Below are 18,816 nucleotides of genomic sequence, written 5' to 3'. Positions count from 1 at the left end.
AGCTCATTTAGTAAAAACAAGCAAGCGAATCCAGAGTCTAAACTTTAAACATTTTTGAGTAACTTACTCTTCACTATCACTATTTTATGATTGACCATAAAAATTCTAAAAATTTATTTGATTTTTTAGAGAGAGAAGGGAACAAAAATTGATCTGCTGTTCCACCCATTTTATGCATTCATTGGTTGATTCCTGTATGTGCCCTGACTGGTGATCCAACCTACAGCCTTGGCTCATTGGTACACACTTCCTGGCCAGGGTCTTGACTTTTTTTTGGTTAATCCTCACCTGAGGATATTTTTTTTCATTGATTTTTTTTTTTTTTTTTTTTTTTTAGAGAATGGAAGGGAGGGAAGGTGGTTGGGGGGCGGAGAGAGAAAAAAAAACATCAATGTGAGAGAGACACGTGGATTGGTTGCCTCCTAGTCACACCCTGAACAAGGCCGGGGACCAAACCTGCAACCCAGGTACATGCCCTTTGCTGGGAATCAAACCTGAGAGCCTTCCATCCACAGGCCGATGCTCTAACCCTGTGCCACGCTGGCCAGGGCTTAACTTTTTTTTTTAAATTTAATATTTTGAGATTCAGCCCTGCAAAGACTAAATGTTTATTCTAGTGGCATCCATGGTATTTCTACTTTACCTCTGTTTAATTGAACAACTGTGTGATTCATGACGAGAATTGTGACTGTGTGCCATTGTGCCCTTTTTTGGTAGGCCGCATCTACAAGTGCTTGTTTACTGGCTCCGTGAGCTCATTACTGACACTGCCACTGGACATGCTGTCTACGTGAGTACTAACCTTGTGATGGTGGAAGGCTGCGTAATCCACATTTTTTTTTTAATCCTCATCTGGGGACATGTTCATTGATTTTTAGAGAGAGGGGATGGAAGAGAGATAAAGAGAGAGAAACATTGATCGGTTGCCTCCTGTATGTGTCCCAGCTGCAGCCAGGGATCAAGCCTGCAACCTAGGTATGTGCCCTGACCAGGAATCTAACCCACGTCCTTTCAGTGTACGGGACAATGCTCCACTGAACTGAGCCACGCTGGCCAGGGCTTCTCCACATATTTACTTTTGTTATAATTTGGGAAGTTTTTCCATTCTGAGGACAAATAATAATTTATATCTCTTATTCAGCAGTTATAGTTACACTAGAAGTAGCCGACATATATATACAAATGCTGTCTGTTTTAAAACATACCTTTCTTAAAGGACTGTCTTGTAACTGTGAGATGACTTGTTAAATAGGCTGTGATGTATTGTGGGATATATACTATGTTCATATGCTGAAGTTCATTTAAATATGTTTTTTGCAATATAGATATTTGAATTCAAATTTATTTTTAAAATGTTTCTCATGATTATTAGAGTATGAATTCTAAAAACTTGTTCCCTTACTGTATCTTAAGTGGACATTAAGCATTGTAATTACGTATTTCTTGGGGAAGACGTATTAGATGTGTTTTATTCATTACTGATGTCAGAATTAGAAATGCTGTAAATGATTAACTATATCAAAGTCATTAGAATATTAAGCCTGCAAAAGATTATATTTGCTAAATCTTCTTTTGTGCCCAGCTGCCCTTAGGGTTCTGATCCTTTTGTCAGTAAAGGCAAAGAACAATGTTAGACTCTCTTGTGGAACAAGAGCATTCAGAGTATATCAGCATCAAAATAAGCCATGTGGCAACAGGAGAGACAGGAAAGCGTGTTACATAGGACATAAATTGAGGAGGAGGTCTTTTAAGTCTCCTTTTTGTGTCATTTTAATTATGGTTGAAAATACGTAGAAACATTAGATGTATCTGCAACACATCTACTTGCTGGTTATACCTCTTTTTGGATAGAACAGGCGAGTTATGTCTGTTTCTTTGGCAGTGTAGGGAGTAGATAACATAAAAGATTTTGAACTGAACCTTATTTACATTAGACTTGTTTTTTGTTTTCATTATTGATGAACAGCTTTGATTTACCAAGGCCTTGAAATTAGGGCACTAACGGCTGTGGCCATGACAAAAAGGAGCAGCAGTAATTCAACACACCTCTAAGACTGGAAATGGTGTAAAAAGATAACCCTTTGTATAAAAATATAGGCCTTCTGTGAAGTGAAGTGATGCAGTAGAAACAAATTGCATAACATTCCTATTTTTGGACATCAGATTTTCATCTCGGCCATCCAGAACGCACTCTTAGTATAGAAGCAAGAAAAATCAGGCCTAAATGGCTCAGATGTTTATTCATTGAGTCTCTGTGTATATGACATAGTTCATCTCTGGCTTTGATCTAAGAATTGTATATAAAACAAAGATGCATATTAGAGGTAGTGATGAGGGTGGTCAAAAAAAAAAGCAAGGGTGACTGCTGAGAGTTATGGAAGTTATATTTTAACATCTATAAACCAATAAAAGAACCATTTCATACTTGCCTGATGGGAGAAACCATAATCATGAAGGTGGTTTTCCCAGAGCAAGGGAAAAACCTTATCCATTGCATTCCAGATTTGCTGACCCCTGCGATTTCCCCAAATGTGGAAACTCGACTGCATAATCTGTGGTGGTGGGGGACTGTGTTTGACCCTCCCCTAGAAAAAAACAACACCATTTCACCAGTTCAAACAGGGCAGTCGTGTTCCATTTTGTTCAGGGCTAAAATTCCAAGTATTATTGTAGTTTTTGAGAGTACAGTGTAGTAGCAAGTCAATATCTCAGTTGTCTAGAAAAGGTGACTTGAGTTCCCATTGGTGTTGCTTAATAAAGCAGAAGTATATTACTTCTGTAATGGTTTCTGTTTTAAATGGGTAAATATGTTAGTATTTACCACAGCTTAAATTGGTAGGCTTTGGCTATGTGAAAGTAGGTGTTTATGGAAGCCATATCAGTGAAAGTGCCTGTTTCACTTTCCTACCACCTTTACTTCTTGGTGGAACCATTCAACATCAGTTGTTTGGCAGAGATTATCACTGGGGTGATGCAATGAAGTAGCTGGTTGTTTGTAACAGAAGGAACCTTGGCTTTGGAATAAAAAAATTTCTGCATCTGCCAGTTTTTAGTGACTTTGGGTGAATTATTGACCTTTCTGAATCCCAATTTCCTGTTCTTTAAAATGAGAATGATTATGCCTCAGGGATTTGGGTGGGCCATTCAAAGACTAAATTCACAAATTTGTGTAAAAACTGTGTGTGAATTTTGAGTACCTGTTAAAGTATAGCAAGATTACCATGGAAGCTCACTGTTTTTTGCCTTATGTTGGCCAGCATCCCTTTTCTCTGTGACTTGATTGGTTAGTGGGCCACCGAATTGCCTTTATGACACTACTCTTTCACATGGGAGGACTGCTGGAGGCATGGTGGGAGTAGATTAAAGAAGTTATAAACATGGTTTGGTTTTAGAAGCCCATGATGCTGTTCACAGTTTGAAGTATTGAGCCAGTTTTTTCTGAAAATACTTGTAACCAAACTACTTTTTTTTTCTGAGTAATGTTTTATTTTCTCTATATTATTAATTTTATTTTTGAAATTTTACTTTCAATTTCTTAATAGCATAGCAGCTGCTATGTATTCTGTAGCTCAGTTCTTCAGGTCATCTCTAGAAACAGCATATCAGTTAACGATTGCTTCAAAATATGCTATCCCTAAAACTTAATGGCTTAAAACAATAACCATTTTATTTGTTCATAATTCTGGAGGTCAACAATTGGGGCTGGGCTCAGCTGATCAGTTTATTTGTTGGGCTTGCCTCGTTACTCATGTGTTTCACTGGGGTTGGATGGTCTAAGGTGGCCCCAGCTGGAGTGCCTCGGTTCTCTTCCATGTGTTCTCTCATCTTCCAGAAGGCTAGTAGGGCATTTTTTACATCATGTCTCAGGGAAGCATTTTGAAAGGGTGAGAGTGAAAGCTAGCAAGCTCTCCTCTAGGCTTTGGAACATGGGCAACATCGTCTCTGGTCCAGGCCATTCACAAAACCAGCCCAGATTTAAGGTGTGAGGGAAAAGAGTGCTACCAAGAGTTTGTCACTTAAAATCTGCAACAAGCAGTTGTTATTCTTATTGCTGAGGACAAGGAAGGAGTAGAGAAGGGAGTAATTTAGTCCCAACCTAATGGTTTGGAGGGTTAATGGTTTGGAGGGTTTCACAGCAAGGGAGTGGTTATGATTCCTTCTTTGATCAGGGTATATTCCAGATAATGTCTGAGGGCCACATCAGTTAAGTTTGGAGCTACTAGGCTGAGGTCTCCCAAATTGACCCCTCCTTAGGTTTTCCATGGAGGAAAAAAGCCATTCTGTTATTATAGTGGATTTCCAAAGACTACCAAGATTCTTGAGTTATCCTTGACTTATTTTGGAATCAGACATGGACTACAGAAAGAAAAGAACAAAGAGCTCTTCAGTATTACAATACTCCACATATTTTCATGTATGATTATAAGGGAACCACACTTTTTCTATCTGAATTTGTTAAGGAACTAGTATACTTTTGGTGTACTTTCAGTTAGCATCAAAATTGAATCTGCTTTCTTTGTTTCTTTTTTTTCTTAATATTTTTATTGATTTTTAGAGAGAGAAACATTGATGTGAGAGTAGAACATCGATTGGCTGCCTCCTGCACCCCCCCAGGGGGGGATCGAGCCCACCACCCTTGGCATGTGTCCTGAGTTAGAACTGAACTGGCAATCTTTTGGTGCATGGATGATGCCCAACCAACTGAGCCACACTGGCCAGGGTGAATCTGCTTTCTAAAGTGTGTTACAGACTTCTTTGTCTTATACTTAACATACTGAATAGTTTTTGGCCTTCCTTTCTTTACATTGTCATTAGGCCTTTCTGGAGGTGCTTTTCCTCCTTTCTGATTCACTAATTTTCTTCATTTGTATGGGCTCAGGTATAAGCTAACCATGTTTGTTTTTTTGTGTTTTTTTTTTAATTTTTTTTTTTTTTTAAATATATCTTTATTGATTTCAGAGAGAAGAAGGGAGAGGGGGAGAGAGAGATAGAAACATCAATGACGAGAGAGTCATTGATCGGCTGCAGCCCGCAACCTGGGTATGTGCCCTGACCGGGAATCGAACCCTGATCGCCTGGATCCTAGGTCGACACTCAACTGCTGAGCCATGCCTGGCCGGGCGCTAACCATATTTGTTAAACTTGTGTGTAAAATAAGGACAAGGAAAGTCTTAGCATTGGGCAGTCACTAACCTTTAGTAAATTACATACATTCTTGGTCTTTGTCTAGTTTTGGCTGCTTTTGAGTTTTTGCTTGCCACCCTTCCCGTTTCTAAGCCATATTCAAAGAGAGGCCATGATGGATAGCTAATTTCTGTAGTTATGATGTTATTCTTTGTCTACTATAACATAAACACATAAATACAAATATATAAGTAAGTATATTTGACCAACTTACAGATTTTCACCATCCTCAAAAGTAATTATTTTTGAGAAACTGATTTTCACCTAGAAAATTACCAGTTTTCTGGCTGTTTTTTCCTGAGATTTTAATGTAAAATGAAATGTTGTTATCTTTGGTTTCTTTGGTTTCCTTAGGTGTTCTTTGGAGTAATTCCATATAATTTTTAAATTTTTTACTAGGGACAACTTATTGGCGGATTGTTTGCAGGGTTGTTTTGTGGTAACTTGCACATTGTGCGCATTCATCAGCCTGGTGTGGTTGCGAGAGCAGATCGTCCATGGGGGAGCACCAATTTGGTTGGAACATGCTGCTCCGCCCTTCAATGCTGCTGGACACCACCAAAATGAGGTAACTCCCCCTCAAATTCCTTTTACTGGGGCAGGATATGAGAGTTGTTGTCACCCTCTAAGTCCCAAGCTTTCCCAAGTCCCTCTTTGCAAAGCAGAATAGCGAAAAGGAGTGGGAGAAGATTAAGGGAGATGTGAAAAATCGAAAGAATGCTGCTGTGTCTTGGCCTCTTAATTTTCTAGCAAGATTGGGAGCAATATTAAAGTATACTAAAGGGCTCTTCCATCGCTTTTGCCTGGGTTAACTGCTTAACACTGGCCTGGAAGTTAAGGTACAAACTTTTTGCAGGTGCTTCTGATGTGCTACATAACATTAAGGAGGCAACTTATTCTCTTTGCTCATCAGTTTCTTTGTATGTAAAACGTGTGCCACCCCCCTCCCTCTGCTCCCAGCAGGAACATTACCAAAAGTAGAAACACTGGAACACCATAACAATGTGCAATTTTACCTTTTCTTTATGAGAGGTGACCTGCTTAGATGCAAGAGCATTTGCTAGAACTATTAAGAAAAGCGACATAAATTATTTTTAGTATTTTGCTTGCTGAAAAATTAGGGGGCTGAAAGTGTCAAAAAATTAGTTACATATGAAAACAATTCACAAACTTCATAAAATTTTGTTATGAAAAAATTGTAAGAATGAAAATTAACTTAATTTTTCATGTAATGACCTACTTTTATCAGTTTGTAGATTGATTTAATCAAATTCTGCCATATTTTTTTTTCTGCAGAATTAAAAGTACAACTTCTTTGAAAACCACACATGTGAAAAATGAGACTGTAAAGAAAGGATACTGTTCTTATCTAGCATTAATACTTTTATCATTGTATCTCATGTTTTGAAGCATTTAATGTAGTCCTTTTTGAATCTTCATTAACTCCATGGCAGTTGAGTGTTTTAATTAACTACAACTACGTCTTTGGTTGGTAGGTAGCTGTACTCATGAAGATCCAGAGGAAGATGTATGTGGGAACTGACAGTCTATATTGACAGGCTTACCTACAGGGCAGAAATTGGCCGTTTTCCTCAAGTGTTTAAATGATAACTGAGAATTAAGCTTTATATCTGTATATGTATAAACAAACAGATGCATAAATAAATATATTTTTATCCCTGAGGTAGTCATTAAAGACAGGAGTTATCTTTTAAAGGATTATGTATGGAATGATGTATTCAAGATAGCCATATTGTTAACCTATTATCTATAATGCTTTATGAAATGGTAATCCCTAAATTATCCTGAATGAATATATACACTGTGAAGTGAGTTTATGTCCTTATATACCAAGTTGATCCAAAATAAGATAATGTTTAGAAAATATGACTTTGAGAGGTGTGTTTTGGAATTTCAGTAGTTTGTGTTTGTGTCCTAGTTTGGTTTTTTTAAGAAGGGAGAGCTTGATTTGGAAATAGAGCAAAACTGAGGCAAATTAGCTAAATGTCTGAGCTCTTCTGTCATTTTAGGCTCCAGCGGGAGGAAATGGTGTTGAAAATGTTGCCCCTGACCAGCCTGCCAACCCACCAGCTGAGAATGCGGTGGTGGGGGAGAACCCTGAGGCCCAGGATGATCAGGCAGAAGAGGAGGAGGAGGAGAATGAGGAGGAAGATGAGGCAGCCGGGGAAGATGCAGCGGATGCCAACAATGGGGCCCAGGGTAATGACTGTTTGCTTGTCCCTACTGCTCCTTCTCTGAGTCCATTCCCAGCTTGCCTTGGGGAGAAGGACTGGAGTTTTCAAAATTTAATGGGTTTAAAATCATATTTCTAACTTTTTATGTTATTTTGGCAAACTTGCATGTATGGATATACATGTGTGTACATTTTTTTTCTATGAAGCAGGGCACATTTTGTGTTTTAAAACCCTGGTTGTTTATGCAGCACTTTTGTAGGATGGATAGGAAGAAATTATTTGTAAGTTGGCGTAGATCCTAGTTGTTTTTTAAAAAAAAGAATTTAATAAAGATTTATCTTATTTTTTTGCCATTCTATTGAGCCAGTACTTTTACTGTCAAAAAAGAATTCTTGAAGGGTACACTGTAGACCAGATGCTATCCAAAGAAATCAATATCTCTCTCTTTTTAAAAAAAATTTTATTTACTGATTTTCGGGGGAGGGAGGGAGAGAGAAAAAGAAACATCATTTTGCCCGGCCAGGGTGGCTCAGTGGTTGAGCATTGACCTAGACTCCAGGAGATCGAGGTTTGATTCCTGGTCAGGGCACATGCCTGGGTTGCGGGCTCGATCCCCAGTTGGGGGCGTGCAGGAGGCAGCTGACCAATGATGACTCACTCATCATTGATGTTTCAACACTCTCTCTCCTTTCCTCTCTCTGAGATCAATAAAGATACATACCCCCCCCCCCAAAAAAAAAAAAACCCACATCAATTTGTTGTTCCACTTATTTATGCATTTGTTGGTTGCTTCTTGTATGTGCACTGACAGGGAATTGAACCCACAACCTTGGTGTATCCGGACAATGCTCTAACCAACTGGAGCTACCCAGTCAGGGCTTGATTTCTCTCTTTCTACCATTGTAACTACAATGTAAAAGATGATCTAAGACTGAGCCCCCCAATCAGCTGTCAGTAGCTCAGTGCCTCCTTTACTCTCTTCCCATCTCAGAGTTTTCCTGTTAGGCACTGCACTGTATCTAGGTCAACTTGACATTGCTAATATCGGAATATATCCTGTGTGCCAGGCACTCACACACCAGGGCTTTGCCTTCATGGAGGTTCTGGTCTAAGTGAAGAATACTTAAGTGAGCAAATTTATCGTTACACATTGTGATAAACATTGTGCAGGTTGCTCTGAGGATGCTGTTGGGGACTTATTTGAACAAGATGCCCCCCGTAGCTCAGAATAAGTGCTATTTGAGCTATGACCTGAAGGATGAGAAGTGAGTTGTGTAATGGGGCCTTGCCAGGGAGAGGCAAGTATCTGTTCAAAGACTCTGAGAATGAAGCCTACTGCTATCTTAGTGCTAGCCACCATTTCTATCTCAGTCTAATGTATTAGCTTCTAACTGGTCTTCCTTCTTTTATTCTTGCTCCACATAGTATTTGGATTGCTCTCCTGCTTTTAAAAACCTTTCAGTGGTTTTTCCATGATACTGAAGAACAAAATAAAATCCAGGCTTCACATTCCTTTTGTATGATCTAATTCCTGTCTGCCTTTCATACTATATCTTCTACCTCTTCCTCACCCAGAGAATTCTAGTCCCCTGCCTTCCTTACTTTCCTCAGTTCCATTGGAGTCATCCTTCTTCAGAGCTGTTGAATTTCTTTCACATAACCCTATTTCTTTCTTTTCTAGTACTACCACATACTAGAACCACTTTATTTATTTTATATGTTGTATTTATGTATATATACTTATTGCCTAACAAGCAAATGCTTGTATAGAAAAATTTTAAATGTGGTCTAGCTTCTCAACAACAGCTTACAAAACACCGAATTAAGAGGGTGCATTTTATTATTTATAGTTCAAGTTATGTCAGTAATCTTTAAACTACAATTTTATTTCCAGATGACATGAACTGGAATGCTTTAGAATGGGACAGAGCTGCAGAAGAGCTTACATGGGAAAGAGTGAGTAAGCCTTCATTCATTAAGCATCAGTGTTTTAATTCTAAAGTACATTTTAAAATTGAGCATATTTAGATGTACACACTAATTTTGTACTTACATTTGATGAAAACTTTAATAGAACTTTATTTTTAGACAAAATTAAGTGATGTTTGTGTTGAAAAAATATATATATATTTTTTAATTTTGTACGTTTTTACTTATTTCAGAGAGAGGAAGGGAGAGGGAGAGAGAGCTAGAAACAGTAATGATGAGAGAGTCATCAATCGGCTGCCTTCCGCATGCCCCCTACTGGGGATCCAGCCTGCAACCCGGGTCCTTGCCCTGACCAGGAATTGAAACCAAGATCTCCTGGTTCATACTTCGATGCTTAACTGCTTAGCCACGCCTGGCCCTGCATGTATTGAAAATATTTTAAAAATGGTGAAGTTCTTCTGATAACTGTTTTTCTATCTTCTGGCGTTTAAAAAAAACTGTGCTCTATTTAGGGAATGTTTAACCTGAAATTGTGGACTTTCAAAAAATGAAGTAACAATTTAAGTATTATTCTGTTGCTCCAGTTGACAATATAGTGGTATCATGAAGTCTTGACTGACTCCATAGCTAATGTAAGAATGAAGCCCAAGATGGAATTTCTTTTTACTTTCAAACCATGATTTGGAATAAAAGGAGAGCCAAAATATAAAACTCCCATAAACAGGAGTTTTTTACTCTGAAAATGATAGGCTATATGGGAAAGTAGTGGGTAAGGATTATGTTTAAAGATATTGAAAGGAAAATGAGCCTTTTTAATAAATAGAATTTAAAAATCCTGTTTTATCTTGAATTAATGCATATTATTATTCATTTTAGATGCTAGGCCTTGATGGATCACTAGTTTTTCTAGTAAGTAAAGCTAATATGTTTTTAATTGAATTATTTGTCTTAGTGATTCAGTGTTTTCAGATTTACAGTATGTGCTGACTTTTTACTAAAGATCAAATGTCCTTTGATTTTTGATTAGTTGATATGTTGAAGTAAGTTTGTTATATGTATTGAAAATATTGGCAAAACATAAAGGTAATACTATTTAAAGAGAAATTATTAAATACTAGATTTTTAGGAAAGAAAAGGAAATACAAAATTAATAGTAGCTAAGAAGTTAGTCTTTTAAAGTTATACCTTGTGATGTTTAAATACCTGAATTGGTGAAAATAGAGCAGCTTTGTAATGTTCACAGTGATAGCCCTAGCCTCATCATAGGTTTCTATTTTTTGCTGAATCCCACCTATCTTTACCTTATTAGTAAGGAGTACCGCTCAAAGGTGAGGAACAATTCTTCAAAGAACCTGTTCTTTAAAGGAGAAATGATACTATTTTAAGATTCTATAATATAAAATCACTTGCCATTTGAGATTTTAAATGGCTTTGGGTATTAAGAAAACTTTGGCTGCAGGTAGAAGAAACCCTAGTGACCAAGACAATAACATAAGCCCAAAGAAGGATGAGCTTGAGGAGGGCTTGATCCAGAGGCCCCCCAACAGTGTCATCAAAGACTCAGATAAGTCCCGTCCGTCTCCTCCACTGTCCACAGTGTTGGCTTCTTCCTCAGGATGGCTCCAGATGGGAGCCAGAATAGGAAATTGAGGTCAGTAGTTATACTTAGGAATGTATCTGGTGGTAATTCACAGATTAGTGAGAAAGTGATGTTACCGAGCTTCTAATCAAAGTTTGATCACAGTCAGTATAGAAGGTATTATTTGGCTACATACTCATTTATATCTCTTACCTCATCAGTCCCTCATAGATGAGTGACAGAAGTCATTGAGTCAGTGGTGGTAACTCAAGTGCATTCTAATTATTGGGAAAAACTCTTTATAGGATGACTTAATTCATGAAAAGATATTTTTAGTATCTATCATGTGCCAGCTAATGTGATAGTTACTGGGAGGTTCAGAGATGAATGAAATAGGATCCCTGTTCTCAAAGATGCTTTATAGTTAGTAGAGAGAAATGAACATGTGAGTAAGGAACTTTAGAGGCATACTATCTGGTAAAGACTCAATGACAGAAGGTGTGCATAGGACACAAGAGGTACAGAAGGGGCCTTGGTTAGATATTTCTTAGTGGAGTTTTTGAGCAGGGAATTTTTAAAGAAGATAACTTAGAGGTTGAGGCACAAAAGATATTGGAGGTAAGGACAAACAATTTGGGAGCCTGTAAGGCAGAGAAGCTGAAAAAATTCAAGTGATAGGAGGTGGTATGGTGAGTAGGAAAGTAGCAGTCATCTCTTAGACAAACTAATCACTCTTTTTGCCATTTGGATTGTAGCAGATTGGGGACCTGATCGGATTAATCTTTCTAAGAAGAAAATCATACAATGTTGGCCCCTTTTGGAAGAATCATTTAACTCGATGGGGGAGGAGGTGGTGGGCCTAGACAAATGGGATTGGTCTTTCTAGTGTCAGCATGGAGCGTGACTGAAGTATTTGTGACATGGCTGGAGGAATAGATGATAGCAGTCACCTTGGAGATGATAATGCATAATTGTGGAAGTGGATCAATGGCCAAATGAGAATGAGTATTCTGGGGCATGAACAAAGATAGCCAATACACCATAGGGAGACAAGGGACCACACAAGATAAAGTGACCTTGCAGAAGACATGAGAACAAAATGGACACTGAAAGAAGCACTGTGCATTTTTACATTAAAATGTTGGGAATTAATGTAGTTTTCAAATTTTTCTCTATTTGGAATTTTTCAGTGTCATTTGATTTAATGCAATCTGGCAGTCATTTATGAGAATCTGTGTAGTTTGGGGTGAATTATTAATTTCTGAAGAGGAAATGTTTACGGATTAACTTTGATTTTTTTTCCCCTACACATAACATTATGAACGAGTTTTATTAGGTTTATTTTTATGAGCTATCTAATGAAAAATTTAAAGTTGTACATAATTTTTTGAAATGAAATCTCAATTATAGAGTGAGAATTTCAGTCTTCTAATTAAATAAGTGGAGTAGTCTAAGCATATATCAAATAGGAATTAAATATGTTTTATTAATATTCTTTTCCTTTAGGAACATGTCTTCTGGGTGGTGTCTTTAAATACACTGTTCATTCTTGTTTTTGGTAAGTGGTGTTTATGCTTTTGTTTATTATGGTAGTTTAGTTTTCTAGGAACCTTCTTATATAGGTTTTTGTTTTGTTTTTAAACAGGAATATATGGAACAGTTTTAGATAGTAATCCTGTATAGTAATCCGGTACAGATACCTTCTTTCCTAAGCAACAGTGACTTCAGTAACCTGTAGTTACCTACCACCTCTGCTTTTGTTGGGCATTTCTGTCTCTTTGTGGAAGCTGATTTTAGATTGACTTGAGAATATACAGTATTCCATCTCTGGAATTAACTTTTTGCTGATTATCTGTGTGCTCTTCCCTATGGTAGAAAGATCTTGCTGCCATCTGTCAAAATCCTGACCAAGGCCTTACCAGAGACCCTGGCTTGGGAACTGTCATGAGAAATGGATGTAGGCTTTAGGGAAGACAGTGATCCTTTCCCAAGTTTGAATTCCCCTTAGAACCAGATTCCAGTAAATGCAAAGTCACTTCCAGACACTTTCACAACTACAGCTGTGAGAATTCTGTGACAACACACACAAGTCCCTCCCTTTGGAAGTAATTAGAGAAAGGAAGGCAGAGCTGAGGAGATGCAGTTGACAGGTTTTTCTGCCTTGGGAAAGATAATGTAAACTGAATCAAGAAAACCAAGACCTTAGAATTCAATTCCTGCATCTCTCAAGGGAGAGAAGGTGGAGTTTGATAAAATCAGGTTATTGTTGGGCTGGGCTATGATTTGGATCTCTTATAGAGACCTTAGGCTACAGATCTCTCCATAGGGATGATCTTTGAGAAATTCCTTCCTTTAATGCATGTGAGTTACCCTTCGTTCTACTGAGGAGGGAAGGGTAGATTTCCCAATGTTCTTCCACTGAATTCCAAGTTATTGCTCTGTGTTGTGGACTACTTTGTAACCTAGAAAGCAGTTGTCTTCAACAGGAAGGAAGCCATGTGGTCAAAAAGACACTGAATATGGCCTTGGCCGGTATGGCTCAGTTGGTTGGGCATCATCCCGTACACTGAAAGGTTGCCCCCGATTTGTTTCCGTCAGGGCACATGCCCGGATTGTGGGCTCAGTCCCCAGTAGGGGGCCTGCAGGAAGCAGCCGAATGATGTTTTGCTCTCACATCAATGTTTCTCTCCCTCTCCCTTCCTCTCTCTGAAAAAAAAATCAATAAAAAAAAGACTGAATATGTAGATTGAGGATGAGACAAAAATTAATTTCTGAATATTTTTGGTAAAGAGCAAAAGAAAATTACAGGTAACTTGTTGACATGAAATATCTTGTAAAAAAGATGACACAAATTAGCAGGAAGCCCATTTTTTGTTATTTCCCCTTGCATATGGGGGTGAGAATTTGCAGATTAGTCTGCATTTATTTTTCATATGTAAAATTATTGATATGTAGAGTGTGAAACTGTATTGATCTTTACCAAGTTTTATTTGAGAGAAAAAATTATATGTAGAGCCTTTGCTCTTGCAAGAAAAGCTTAATGCTAAATTAATGTTCGAAGGAACAAGTCACTTTTAAAACGTGAATTTACTTATATAAAGGAAATATTATCTAAGTAGCTTTCTAATCCAATCTCCTAACTTATATAAGCTTATGAAAAAAATTTGTCTTAGTAAACTTACATACATTAACTTAGGATCTCTTGAAATGAAACAAGAAGTTTTTTTTCTTTCTAAGAAATATTATTTTCCTTTTAGATGAATATGGTCATTGGAATTAAGCACACATGCTTCTTTACTACTTGGGTTGCTCTACTGCAGTTTTTCTCTGGCATTTTTTTACTCTTGTGGTCATGTAATTTGCAGAAATACAACATTATAGCACTGCTGTCTCTAGTAGAAGGGATTCTGAGAAACTGACCTTAATTTCAGGATACCTATATAGTAGTTGCTGCAGAATAGGATAGAAATTGATTGTTACAACTGATGCTTAGGTTAGTATTTACATATAAAAATAGAGTTGAAACTTGAAAGTTTGCCTTCCCTAGCGACCTCAGAGTTGGGTATGAGAATTAGGAAAAAAATCTGTGCTGCTTTTTTTATCATTTAAAAATTTCTTGTGCTTTATAATATACATAATAGATTAGTAAAATATACATTGTGTATTTCTAAATTCTAAATAGATCTTAAACCCATAAATAAATTTCTACCCATAGAATACTTGATCAAAACTGTTTGGCAGCCAGATTCCTGTAGCTTCATTCTCACTTATCTAAATGATTGAGTTCCCCTCCACCCTTCCCTGATCTGTGCTGTTCATTCTTTTGACATAAGTAAAAGGTAATCAAATTTTATTATTAAGAACAAATTAAAATTTTATTAACATGGCAAGAAAGGCTTGAGGAAAAGAGACTTTAAAAAGTCTTACTATGAAATACTTAAGGATATTTCTTATTTAACCATAATGTCATTATCACACCTTAGAAAATCACCAGAATTTAATATTTCTTAGTAATCCAACATATTAAAAGTTCCTAGATTGTCTCCTTAAATGCCATTTTATAGTTGGTTGGTTTGAATGAAGATCCAGATAAGGTCCAGACATTACTTTTAGTTGTTAATCCTTTTGATTTAGAATATTCTTCTGTTGGTCCCCCCCTTTTTGCCATTGATTTGTTGAAGAGACTTAGGTCAGCTGTCCTGTAAGTGCCTCACATTCTACTCCCTGATGATGTCTGCTACCTTGCTTCTTTGTCTCCAAGGGCCTGATTAGATTCAGGTTCAATATGTTTGGGACAAATCCTTCACTGGTTGTGCTTTGCCTAGTAATGTGACATATCAGGAGACAGATGATGTCTGGTTCTCCACCTTTCTCGGTTCAGTGATAGCATCTTAAAGTCTCTATTGGTAGGTTTCATTTTTCCCTTAACTGTCAGAAAGTAATGTGTGGGCATTTTAGTATCATGCAAATATCTAGTGTTTCATCAACATTTCGCCTAACGATTTTATTATCCCTTGCTACTTGCCTGAAATAATTTATTTTATTAGGCATTGCAAAATGATTCTTTTCAAATTGTCATTTTTTACACTGACTGGCTGGCTTTTCTATAAAGAACAACTTACTACCAGCTAGAGCTATTTTGTTAACTTGAACTTGTACAGAAGCAGCAGGACAGATGTGCAGTGCTTTCCCTTTAATTATCAGTTCGCAGGGTAAGGAATTGATGAGCTAACTCCTTTCATTGTTGATAAAAGTTTTCTGTGATGTTGCTTTTGATTTTGGCCTACCACTTTTGGAGTATAATGAACTTGTGGATTTGTATGTATTTACTGTGTTTCCATCAGTTTGGGTCATTATTCTTTTTGATGCTCATATCTTTTCTTTGGCCCATGAGACCCTGTTCACAATGGTTTCTGGGTCCTTTTGCCGTTAGCCTATTAGACCTTGATTACTTTGTTCTTGTCTGGTTACAGAGAATGTCCCAAGAAATACATTTTTAGCTCTGGAATGTTCCATTTCTTGAAAAAGCCCTGGTTCCTTTCAGTGGGAGATGGTACTAGGAGTGTTCATTGTTTTGATTTCGAAGTTTTCATTGAGTTTTTTCCTCCCTTTTAGCATTTTGCCCTTACCACATTGGTCATTTCTCCCTTGTTGGTTTGGGATTTGAAGAACATGTGAGTATAATACTTTTACAAACTTATTTTCATTGATTCCCCCACCCCCCAAACTTGATATTTGTTGAGTAATTAATAATGTTGTAAAGAGTTACTTCATTTCTCTATCTGCCTTATACAAAGGAATAGTTATCCAACACCGTCTTACTGTTTTCTTTGAAAACTGACAGTGGTTCAAGTAGTAGATTATGTTGCCAGCTAAGGAAGATAAGCTCTGAAATCCCATGATGCACTATATTCCTTCATGTTGGGTGGGCCAAAGGCATACTATGGGAAAATTTTCTTGCAGGCTGACTTATGACCTGTTTCATTGAACCTTGCGCCCTTCCCTTCCTTTTTGTCAGATGCCCCCTAGTGCATTTAGAAAAGTAACAATATATCAATAGATTTAAAAAAAGGTTAGTTGATCTTGGAATGATGTGCTGTAGTGTTTTCTAAAGAATTTGCTTTAATTTTGACATTTTATCATTGTCAGAGGTGGATGAATATTTGGATGGAAAGCTGCTAGTTTTAGGGGGCGCAGAAAGAATTAATTTTTAAGGAAAAGCTGACATATCTGGATACTCTGTTCAGTTTGTGTATGTGAATCCTGAGAGAGCACATTTTGAAGTGTTCTGAAAGGACAGAGAGTTGTATTTCTATATTTGATACAGCTCTCCAGATTCTTACTAGTTGAATGCCAGAACTTGAAAAGTTAGGATAAATTCTTTGATAAATTTTGACTTTCCAAACTATCCCCACTTGCTGTCTGGAACTCAGGAACCAAAAAGATGGGCATTATTTAAACTCTTGTTCTGTCTGTTGTAAGCTGAGAATGGGACAGATTTGGAAAGCAGTCACTTCTAGTGGTAGGAAATGAGGTGGCTGGGATGTACTGGACAGGTGGAGAGCTTTGTGCTCAGACTTTAGGAAGTCTACTTTAGAATGGAGCAGAGTACGGACTATTGCATTACAACTTTTTTCTGATTTTTGTAAAATTTAATTCACTCTATTTTGTGTGCTGGAATAAAGTGTTATTCTTTAATTTTTCCTCACCTTTCATAATATATAAGTCATTGGGAGAATCTGGTTTTCAAAGACATCATCCAAAGGGGATTTTATGGTTGTTTTCTAGTTGTAAATTACCTAGATAGTTCACTTCCAGTCTACTTGAATTGTTTAATACATTGTTAAACTGGGGCGGAGGCCATGTGGTGCAATTAAAGTTTATTTTTTCTTATTTCCAGGTTCAAGCATCTCATTTTGAAGGCCTAATCACAACCATAGTTGGGTATATACTTTTAGCAATAACACTGATCATTTGTCATGTATCCTTTAATGCAGCAACTTGGGTGTTTAGTAATATTATTCATACCAAGAGTTGTTCCTATTACTGAGAAAACTTATTTTCTCTCCCGCCTTGTCCTCTAAGTAAAAGTTGTAGGCACTTGTAGTGAGGATAAGGGCAGACAAAATATGAAATAAATTCTGTCTGCTAAGTAAAGTTAAATGTTTCCTAAATTATTATGTGTTCTCTTGCAACTTGAAATGCTCAGTTTTTCCTTGACGAGATGCTGTAGGGCTTGGCAACTCTTGTTAAATTTCATAGGTCTCGTCGCTTGCTGGGAGTCTGCTATATTGTTGTTAAGGTAATTCTTGTTGTAAGTTAAAACTGGAAATAATTTCTCCCCATTTGGGTGATATTGATGACCTTTATTTTTGCTTAAGGTCTCTTTGCTAGTGGTAGTAGAAATTGGAGTGTTCCCTCTCATTTGTGGCTGGTGGCTGGATATCTGTTCCCTGGTGAGTTTATTATTCATTATCATACAATCTAATAATTTAAAGGCTTCCGAAAAGACATCTTTAGAATGGGTTTCTTTTAAAGGAAAGTCAGTATTTGATAATTGCTTGCTTTTTTCTGAGAATGTATCTCTGTGGAATCTTAATGTTGCTAATTTTTCATGAGTACCTGATTTTTTTGAGGCTTTGTGCAGATTTCTGATGTCAGAGTATTTTGACTGGAACCTTTCTAATAACCAGTGGAGAATTTTCTTACTGACTTTACTCTCCTAAATTTTACAATAATGCCAAGACATTATATACATCAAAAGAGCAATCTGATAAGAATTTGGTCTTTGTAATAATAAATTCAAGCCTAACCATTTGCTCTAACTAGGACACTCATTTTTTATTATAATCTTTAATGGCTGTCAGTGATAATCATTTTTCTATTTTTCAAAAATATTTTATATGTAGAAAAGCTACCTTTGGTTCTGAGATATCATTCTCTCCCATACCTTTACTATTAAAACTTGTCATGAATGCAGACCTGTAACCAGGAAAAGAAGGTATTATGTTAACCAAAAATGGTTCTTTTTACTTAACAATTGGTTTATCAGAATTGCTGCTTATATTTAAAAATTTAAAGTGACATACACATCTTTGAAATAGTGTCTAACCTTATATCATTTATATTTCTGTGGTGCTATGAAATGGTTTTAAGAGAACTATAATCCTAGAACATCGTAACTTATATGCATAGTGATTTTTATTCACTTTCCAGAAGATGGAGATGTTATTTTTGGCAAATGTAGGTGCTACAACTCTTGTTTACCTGTTCTTTTTTGATTTAGGAAATGTTTGATGCTACTCTGAAAGATCGAGAACTGAGCTTTCAATCAGCTCCAGGTACTACCATGTTTCTGCACTGGCTGGTGGGAATGGTGTACGTGTTCTACTTTGCCTCCTTCATTCTTTTACTGAGAGAGGTAAGTTG

At 37.0% G+C, this 18,816-nt stretch overlaps 1 protein-coding gene and 1 non-coding gene across 2 annotated transcripts in view; both read left to right on the top strand.

The window, feature by feature from the left end:
* Window positions 1–18,816, top strand: part of MARCHF6 (membrane associated ring-CH-type finger 6) — a 61,694-nt gene that overhangs the window by 19,694 nt on the left and 23,184 nt on the right. The window contains exons 5-15 of the mRNA XM_087815348.1: window positions 718–790; window positions 5,584–5,752; window positions 7,215–7,404; window positions 9,274–9,335; window positions 10,185–10,217; window positions 12,394–12,445; window positions 16,003–16,061; window positions 17,288–17,368; window positions 17,621–17,689; window positions 17,769–17,843; window positions 18,674–18,808. Of these exons, the coding sequence (XP_087671474.1) occupies window positions 718–790; window positions 5,584–5,752; window positions 7,215–7,404; window positions 9,274–9,335; window positions 10,185–10,217; window positions 12,394–12,445; window positions 16,003–16,061; window positions 17,288–17,368; window positions 17,621–17,689; window positions 17,769–17,843; window positions 18,674–18,808 (998 nt within the window). The remainder of the gene's footprint in view (window positions 1–717; window positions 791–5,583; window positions 5,753–7,214; window positions 7,405–9,273; window positions 9,336–10,184; window positions 10,218–12,393; window positions 12,446–16,002; window positions 16,062–17,287; window positions 17,369–17,620; window positions 17,690–17,768; window positions 17,844–18,673; window positions 18,809–18,816) is intronic.
* On the top strand, window positions 2,422–2,588 carry LOC148093444 (U1 spliceosomal RNA). The gene has a single exon (XR_015714317.1). It is a non-coding gene; the product is annotated as a U1 spliceosomal RNA (small nuclear RNA).

This window comes from Miniopterus natalensis, chromosome 3, assembly GCF_054644295.1.
Source record: "Miniopterus natalensis isolate mMinNat1 chromosome 3, mMinNat1.hap1, whole genome shotgun sequence".
Lineage (NCBI taxonomy): Eukaryota > Metazoa > Chordata > Mammalia > Chiroptera > Miniopteridae > Miniopterus > Miniopterus natalensis.
Note: the sequence above shows the minus strand (reverse complement) of the source record. Positions and strands in the feature narration are given on the sequence as shown.